This window comes from Cuculus canorus, chromosome 8 (assembly GCF_017976375.1).
Source record: "Cuculus canorus isolate bCucCan1 chromosome 8, bCucCan1.pri, whole genome shotgun sequence".
NCBI lineage: Eukaryota > Metazoa > Chordata > Aves > Cuculiformes > Cuculidae > Cuculus > Cuculus canorus.
The window spans coordinates 5,453,524-5,463,011 of NC_071408.1; the positions used below are offsets into that span (position 1 = coordinate 5,453,524).

General features: G+C 46.5%; 1 protein-coding gene across 1 annotated transcript; it reads right to left on the reverse strand.

Annotated features, from left to right (window-relative positions):
* Window positions 1–2,224: 2,224 nt before the first annotated feature.
* On the reverse strand, window positions 2,225–9,063 carry RNASEL (ribonuclease L). The gene is made up of 7 exons (XM_054073708.1): window positions 8,933–9,063; window positions 6,486–8,110; window positions 6,040–6,128; window positions 5,439–5,629; window positions 5,207–5,333; window positions 4,611–4,732; window positions 2,225–3,528 (listed from the first exon to the last, which is right to left on the reverse strand). Exons 2-7 carry the CDS (start codon window positions 7,942–7,944, stop codon window positions 3,393–3,395), a joined length of 2,124 nt encoding a protein of 707 aa, XP_053929683.1. The 5' UTR covers window positions 7,945–8,110; window positions 8,933–9,063; the 3' UTR covers window positions 2,225–3,392.
* Between the last annotated feature and the right edge of the window lie 425 nt (window positions 9,064–9,488).

The following is a 9,488-nucleotide window of genomic DNA, read 5'->3' on the forward strand; positions in this document are numbered from 1 at the left end:
GCATTTTCTCTAATGGCACCTTACAAAGACTTGCATAGTCAACCTGTCTTGTTGTTACATTCACGTATTTTAAAAGTGTCAGAAATAACTTTGTAATCCAAATTGGTAAGGACAAAGTCTTTGAAGCAAAGACTGAGCCAGCAGTGTGCCCAGGTGGCCAAGAAGGCCAACGGCATCTTGGCTTGTGTCAGAAATGGGGTCACCAGCGGGTCCAGGGAGGTGATTCTCCCTCTGTACTCGGCACTGGTGAGACCGCACCTCAAGTACTGTGTTCAGTTCTGGACCCCTCACCACCAGTGGCGTTACTGCATCTCAGGCTGGGTTTGCACAGGGAATTGGTGAGGCTCTGTGTTGAGGCTCTGGAGCGTGTCCAGAGAAGAGCAACGAAGCTGGTGAAGGGGCTGGAGAACAAGTCGTACGAGGAGCGGCTGAGAGAGCTGGGGTTGTTTAGCCTGGAGAAGAGGAGGCTGAGGGGAGACCTTATTACTCTCTACAACTACCTGAAAGGAGGTTGTGGAGAGGAGGGAGCTGGGCTCTTCTCCCGAGTGACAGGGGACAGGACAAGAGGGAATGGCCTGAAGCTCCGTCAGGGGAGGTTCAGGTTGGATATCAGAAAAAAATTCTTCACAGTAAGAGTCATCGGGCACTGGAACAGCTGCCCAGGGAGGGGGTCAAGTCACCTTCCCTGGAGGTGTTTAGGGAACGAGTGGATGAAGTGCTGAGGGACATGGTTTAGGGAGTGTTAGGAATGGTTGGATTCGATGATCCAATGGGTCCTTTCCAACCTTGTGATTCTGTGAGTCTGTAAAGGCTATAGCAGCAAAAATGGTTTATTTAGGCGCTTTGCAAGTCAGCTGAGTCAGGCACTCTAGATACATAGAGACTACGTCTGTTACAAGCAGTTACGGCCTTTTATCTTTCTTCCACTTTCCTGTCCTCATTGCTCAGGGTTTGGGGCTCACACTCTTCTGTGGACAATTTAACTTATCAGGATCCTAAGTCTCATTTTTCTCCTTTTAGGGAGTTGTGTACCTCTTCAAAAACTATATGTCTTATACAAAAATAGCCAAGCAGCATCCTCTACAAAGTGGCTGAAGCAAACACTTAAACTTATTGGCACAGAAGGTCCCAAGGCCATCAGAAGGACCTTTGCTCTGAGCCAGCGCTACTGATGCAGGTTGGCACACAGACCTCACGAGCCACGAGCACACGTGTGGTCCTCAGCAGCAATACCTGTTGCTTTGCAGGTTCGTAAGGCTAAACAGATGCAGGGGCCTCAGTGACGCGTTCTGGTAGCCATGGATTTGTAGAGCAGATGGGACAAACATGTGCACTCCCAGGATTTTACATGTACAGAAACATGCACTTGAAGGCGTTGATGCTCATCTTCACATCTCAACGCATCTACAAAGATCCTCACCCTGACTCCACAAAAACAGTGCAAAACTGCCCACCATTCAGCCCATTACTCTCAAGAGGCAGTTTGCTTCCGAGGACAAGAAGCCTTCAGAACTTCTCAACATCTTTTCCCAACAGACACACAAATGGACCAGAAACAATTCATCTGAGCAGTGACAAAACCATCCACCACCTTACTTAAGCAAGAGGCACTTCAAAAGACAGGCCAAAAATCCCAACTTTTTCATTGTTTCATAAAATTATAGAACGGTTTGTGTGGGAAGGAACCTTAAAGCCCACCCCGTTCCAAGGCCCCTGCATGGGCAGGAACACCTCCCGCTGGATCGGACTGCCCAAGGCCCATCCAAACTGGCCTTGGACACCTTCAGGGATGGGGCAGCCATGACTTCCTTGGGCAACCTGGGCCAAGGCCTCACGACTCTCATCATGAGGAATTTCTTCCTAATGTCTAATCTAAATTTTTCCCCCTCCAATTTCAAGCCACTCCCCTTGTCCTATCACTCCATGCCTTTGTAAAAAGCCCCTCCCCAGCTTTCCTGGAGCCCCTTCAGGTGCTGGAAGCTGCTCTAAGGTCTCCCTGCAGCCTTCTCTTCTTCAGGCTGAACAATCCCACACTCCCAACTCTCTCAGCCTGTCCTCATAGCAAGGTGCTGCAGCCCTCGGATCATCTTTGTAGCCCCCTCTGGACTCATTCCAACAGTTCTGTATCCTTCTTATGTTGGGGATAGAGGTGCAGTCTATGTCTTTCTGTGCAGAGAGGATGGGGGAACCTCATTCATAAACGAGCGCAGAGTCTGTTTTCCAGTCAAGTTTATTCCAAGTTTGGTCCTCCACAGGCTAATTGAAATAATAAGAGCCTGAGTTTGAAAAACAATTAAAAATCTTTTGAACAGCTGAAAAATATTTACATAAGCAATGTATAATCATAGTGCAAATCAGAGCATGAGCTGAGAAACAAGCAAGCCCTTGGACAATCAGACACACAGTGCGTGCTGCAGGATTTCAGATATTCAGCCACTCAGGCTCCAATATCAAGTCTCTGAGCTGGCTGCGTGATGTGGATGTATGAGCACCAGCTCCATGCGAGGGAGCTGCGTCTGGCTGGAGGACAGTGACACACCACCAGCAGCACTGTTTTAGAGACACGGAGTGCTTGTGCGTTGCCCTGCTTTGCAGTCGCAGCCTGCCATGGAGATTGTTCTTTGCAGGAGAAACCCATCCCTGCAGTCCCTTGGAAGTCATCGACCTTGTTCTGATGAGTCAGGGCTACTTGCAGTAGCAGAGTTTTGTGGGATGGTGATCCTTACATGCATTCCTCATGGAAACATCTCCTGTATCCCCCCAAAAGAAGCCCTTCAGGTCCCAGCAGGCCTGAAGGTAGCAAATGCCTCTACCAGATCAGATAATAGGCATGGGGCAACTCTGAAGCCAGACCATCGCCTAGGTGCTTCGTTTTCTCGCTCTGATGTCTCAAAAAGACTGAAAAGAGAATCCCTGTCTTTCTAGGGGTAGATGAGCAGCTCATTAGTGCAAGTTGTAGGGAATATTGACCCTAGCAGGGAGTGAAGCTCCTTTTCCTTTATCAGAGTCTTGCATTATCTGGCAATGACCGAGCTCTTTTCCTCCCTCCCAGATGCATCGGGTCTGTGGGGGCAGTCGTACATCTCTCTGCTCTCCATAAGGATCAGGGCTTTGATCTCCACCTCACAAAGGCAGAGAAGCCCAGAGGAACACAAGTAGTCCAGGGGCATGTGGGCTGGCATCCAGCTTGGTTCCTCGTAAAAGCCCATAGCTGTTACACTAAACACTCCTGAAGCATCTGTCATTAGTATAAGTTGTCCATGCTCTGTCCCCGTGTATGCTCTCTTCCATCTACTTATCCACTTTTATTCATCTGTTTGGCAGATGAGGAAATGGGAAATAAAAAGAGGCAGTGATGGTTGGTTCAGATATGCGATATGAGCAATGATATCCTACAGTGAAGGGTCCTGAAAGTCTGCAAAGTCACTGTATTCAGGATTCTGGCGTAAACTATTATAGACATAAATGGTAAGTGCTGGAAAAAGCTTCAAGAAATACAAAGCATAATCTCCTATTTTGTTGGTGATCCTGAAAGAGAACAAAACCAAAATGGATTTTCTTTTAAAGCTTGTCCAAGGAGTCAAGTGTCCAGGATGCCCTGGTTCCTCCCTTGCAGAGAAAAAGCCATTCTAGAAGACTTCTAATAACACAAGAAAGTTTCTTAGAAATCCTTGAGCTGCAACTTTTCTATACCTTCCCTAAGCTCCTCAATCCATTTTTTCACTATTATTCCAGCACATCCATCTGCCTAATCCCACCTGCATCTTCACTGACGAGCTGTGCTGACCACCAGCCTCAGTGAAACCATCACTAGGAGATAACGCTTCTAACCTCACCTGTGAGCACCCATGACTATAGAGGGCTAGTGGCTGGCAGCTCTTTAGGAGTCAAAGCCTCCTAACAGGATCTTCTAACGGGACAGGTGCTTTATGTTCCACACCTCAAAGCACTTCAGCATAGTAAACATCGCCTTGGTAATATTAGCAAGGTAGATAAGGAGGCTTTTCAAAGGCATAATACAAATATTTAAGAATGATCTAAAAACCTCCCTGGAGTTATGGCAAGAAATACCAGACTGCAGCAAACACAACCACCCAGGAGAATACATTCACAGTGTCCTATGCTGTAGAGCCACAATCTGCCTTAGCTGCCACAGACACCTCTTCCACACCACAGGCTGCTCTGCAAAGGTAAGGGTGCAGAGGGGACTGCCACCAATTCTCTGGAGCTGCCAGAGAAAAGAACTCTGAAAAAGAACCAGAAAGCTCTGGTTGAGGATGTACATCTGTGGGAAATCACCTGGGAGTCAGATTTTCTTCAAAATCTGGAGTCTAACCCTGTAAGCTATCCTTTTCTTACATTCAGGAGGGTAATTTTGAGGGCTGCCTCCGGACTGCTTGCTGCCATGATGCACAATCTATTGCGCTGCCAGAGTAGACATCCCCTCTACCGAGATGAACTTTAATGGACTTTCTCCTACATCCTCGTGGTGTTTGCCCTTCTGGCAACCCATCTGAAGAAGATTTTGCTCTCAAACTCGTTATGCTTGCAGATATCTATATGCTCCCTGCAATTCAGCTGTGGCAGGGGCAAGGATGCGGACATAATACCTGACATCTGGGTGTTCATCCATGTTTCTGATGAACCTCAGCAGGTTGGCAACGTTATTTCTGTACTTGAATGGTTTTCCTCTCCGAGGATTTTGCATGATACTCAGAACAGCTTTATCAACCTGAGAAGAAAATGTAGATTATTCTCTGCCTTTTCCACACTATGAAAGCAGCACATCTACCTCCACTTGCCACTACCTTTCTGCAAGCACATCATCTTGCATGGGTAAATCTTGTGAACCTTAAAAGCACCTTTCCCAACATGAGCAGAAAAGTTCAATCTGCTCCATACAGACCTCCTAGGTCCTTGTCTTAAGTGGTCACCAGTAAACACCCTTGAAAATTTGCCAGCTAATTCTATAGCAACCATCCCCTACTACCGCCCCAGTCAACAGATGTTCCCTTTTAACATCAATGCCTTTGACCTGGCGTATTTTGACTACATGGCTTAGATTTGTTTCCTCCGATTATCTGCATTTGTGTGGGGCTACTTTTTGCAGTTACGGTATTAAACAGGACCTATGAAACGCTCAAGAAAAGCCTCTGCCTGAAAGTCTGTCTCAAACCTCATATCCATCCAAAGAGAAAAGGATTACCTGCTCGGTCCATGATGGGTAAGGAAAACTTTTAGTAGCATTAGGAGCTTGGAAGACAGCATCTCGGTCTTCTGGGCTGGGGAAATCTTTGATTTTATTCCATATAATCTTCAGGAACTGGAACCTACTGTGGAATGAGGAGTTTCATTAGCTGCAACAGAACTTCATTGTTCTCAGCACTACAGACAAATCCCATACTGAAATCTTTTCCTTTGGTTCTCCCAGGACTTACGTCTTTTTGCTCCAGAAATAGGGATGTTTGCTCAAACCTTCCAAGCTTCGTTCATCATGAGAATCCAGGCTACTTACAAGGTCCAGAGCCTCTTCATAATCTGGGGAATCAGCATCTAAATCCTCGATACTGACCTGCTGAAGAGGTTTCCTACCCCCTGTTAAAACGTACAGCACGAGCTTCCCAAGGGCCTGCAAAGAAACACATCACAGCTCACGTCCAGGTGGGTGAAACTTCTTACCAAATGGAAGAAGACAAATATTCCTGAATAAGTAGACTGCGTACCTGAACACACACATGCGCCTACAGCTGTGCAGAAGCATACAAATATACACAAACACAAACTTTGAAGCTGTGTGCACGGAGAAAGGAGAAACCACAATCGTGCCCCTAACAGGGTACCTGTGGATACCCCAGCACCTGCTTTGTATCCCAGTCGCTATCATTCTTATGCAGCATCTACTCTTATGTGGGCTTTCGCAAAAATCAAGGTGTTTTCTAGGTAAGGATGCAGAAAGACTTCCCCTAGGATTCACGGCAACAGAAAATATCAGAGAGCACCTGAAATGTTAAGCCATACATAGATTCACGGGGAAGTTACCTCTAAATCTGAGTTTACAAGTTCTTCATCGCCTTCAATCAACTTCCTTTTATTGTCAAAGTCCGCCAAGTAAATTTTGCCCCCTAGATCTGAGGAAACAAGAAAAATTGTTAACAAATCATAGAATCGCTAGGTTGGAAAAGATCTCTTAGATCATCAAGTCCAACCATTAAAATATTAGTGAAAAATCTTCATACAGTCTGTCACTGACTTCTAGATGGTATCTTCTTCAGAAGACAAATCTCTGAAGAGATCTGCTCTGAGTTGATCTATATGCAAAGCCCTGGAAAGGGCAGATCTAATGAGACATGTAAAGTTGTTCTGTTCACTCCCTCGTGGCTGTCTGCAAACATATCCATACTTATTCAAAGAGGACAGCTGTGAAGCATCTTCTCTGAACTACAGGCAACCAGAATGAAAACATTGAGAAAGCAAAAGATGATAACCTATGAGAAAGTTTCTGGGCTGCAGATCCTGGTGAGCAAATCCAAGGGAGTGCAGCTCCCTCACTGCCTGGAAGATCATCCTCAGAGCATCTTTGTAATCCATTTGGTCTTCTGGTTCCTGAAGGTGTTCTTCAAGGTTTTTCTCCCAGAGGGGGAAGCACAAGTACATATAGCCTTTTGCCTTCTCAGACTGGAAGAGCTTCAGTAGATGTTCACAGTTACCACACTCTTTGAAGAAACTTAGCTCTTTTTCACCCTCTGTGCTGCGGCTTATTCTTACTGCTACCTCTGTCCCACCGTGGAGCCCCAGGTAGATGCCACCCTGAGAAGTGTTCTGAATTCTCTGCTGGACGTATTGAAATGTCTTCAGTTTGCCAATCATGGGACGATATATTTTATACAGCTTTATCAGCTGGTCCCTCCAGCGTTTGCTGTTTGGCTCCCAGTCACTGAGGGTTTCAGGAACAAATCTGGTGTTATACCGGCGAAGAAGACAAGACATGTTCTGAGTACGGTTCCTATTCACAATAGCTATAAGGTTACCAACATCAGTCCTTGCTCCTTTTTCACACAACAACTCTGCTATATCGTAATCATCGTTCTTTACGGCCACCATCAGTGCTGTGTTGCCCTCCTCATCTGCATCATCAATATCTATTTCTCCCTTCTCCAATAAAGCTTTCACCAAATCTGGGCTCTGCATTTCAACAGCTAGGATGAGGGCTGTTTTCCCACATTCATCTTTGCTGGTCACATCGACACCGCAGTCCAGTAAGAAATGGCCTATGGAGACTGCTGACTTGTATGTTTTCTTGCCACAAACATCCTTGAGGGCATGGATCAAGGCATTCCTGTCTTTGTTGTCACGAGTGTTCACATCAGCCCCCATTTCTTGGACCAGAGTTTTTACAATCGAGAAGTGACCTTTCTTACAAGCATCCATCAGTGCTGTTGCACCTCCTTTAAGCAGTTTTTCTTTCTCCTCACTAACTACCCTCCTCAAATTCACATTTGCTCCTTTGCGATACAGGAATTTCAAGGCTTCCTCCTTCCCATACCATGCAGCCTCCATGAAAGCTGTGAAGCCGTTGTCATCGTAGTCATCAATATTTAACCCATAATCAAGGAGGAGCTCCAGTATATTCACATTCCCTGTTATTGCTGCCTCAGTAAATGCAGTGCCACCGTTGTCCTTCCTGGCATGTGGACAAGCACCCTTGTGCAGCAGAAGCCGGACCAGCTCCTCGTTGTCAGCTTGCACAGCGCTCTGCAGTGGTGTCCAGCCGCTTTCTGCTTTTGAGTTCACATCCGCCCCTTTCTCCAGCAGCTCCAGCACAACTTCTCTATCATTGTCCCTCAAAGCAGCATTTAACTTGACAGCGAGGTCTTCTGCTGTCTCCGTGCTAGAAGAAGTAGATGCCTTCTGCTGGCTGTGAGTTGTGGGTTCCATGATGGTCATAAGGAGGGCTCCGTACCTCTGATGTTCCTCACCTGTGCCCAGGAATTCCACCAAGGGGTAGGAGAGGTGCAGCGCTCAGTCCATTCATTGTGAGAGATTCTCTGGGTTTGGCTGACGAAACATGAGGTCGCATAGGCTGCTATTTTAAGGGCCTCCCAGTCTTCACCTAAATTATGAATAGCAAAATCTTGTTTTATCAGGCTGTGAAACCTCACCATTTACACTTGATGTCGTGCAGATCTGTGTGAGGGGCAACTAAGGACAGTAATTCCAGGACCAGCTGAGAGCTAAGGCTGACAAGAAGCGTGACTTTAGCGCTTCCCCAGAAATATGCACCCATCCTGTTTGCTGGCCTGGTCTCTGCACTAATCACAGCCCAGACAGGCATCCTCTGAGGAATCTGGGTGAGAAGAAAGGGCAGAACTCAAGATATTCTTGCTATAAATGTTACCTCAGATTTATTACAGGTTACCTAATAAGCATTCCCCTTCAGTTTTGGATGGCAGACACAAACACAGTCCTGGAAAGTCCCTTACCTGATACCTAGAATAAACAGAGCCAACCTTAAACCCTCCTGCTTCCACAGACAGTCAGGAAACTCCCGCTGACCAGAAGCTTTTCCTTAGCTTTTCATGATGTGAAGAGGTTAATCAGGTAGGACCTATTTTGTATCTAGAAAAAACGGAACCCCAATACCGATTTTCCTAACTGTAAGTGCTGGTTGAAGTGATCAGCCCATTCGGAGCTCATCTGACAAGCTGAACTGGAAATAAATTATCTAAGCAAATTAGAAAAGATATAGAGAAGTTATAAGGTGTAAAGCTAAAGTATAAACTCACATGAGTTTATCTTCAAGAAAGGCAAGAACCACTTTAGGGTGGCTTCTCCCCACAGGAAATGAATACCCTATTTCATCAATCTAGATGCATCTCATTTCCTTGTACTTACTTCTATGCCTTTTGCCACACAGAAATAAAAATAATCTTACTTTCCTGGTTGGGAAAGCAGCACAGCATTCCCTGGCAAAGTGGGGGTCAAATTCCTTGTCCCCATCAGGAAGGCAGGAGCTCAGGAAGAAGGAAAACGGGTGCTGTGCACCTTCCTCCTCTTCTTCTGCTGAGTACCACAGCCACAACCACCCTACCCTATGAAATGTCTAAACGTTTTTTTGCCCTCCCCCTGGCTCCTGGCCAGTAGCCGCTTCGCGTCTGCGCATTATGAGTGGCAGCCAATGTGCAAAGTCATGTGCAAACCCTGCCTGGCGTCACTCGGCATCACCCACTCCAGGAAGGTGAGGAAGGGCAGCCTCTGCCCTGCCAGCATCCCTGCCACTGCTTGAAACGCCTTCAAAGCCAGGGCACAGCTTTTCTCAGCAGCTGCACTTCCCTGCTGCTTCCCAGCAAGTATCCCCAGATAGCATTTTCTTCCCAGCAAAACATACGGCCCATTCCCAGGATGGAACAGCCCTAGGAGCATTTTATCCACTTACAGGGAGATGCTGGAGTTTCTGAGGGGGTATTTAGCTACTTTTTTTTTAGCGCACA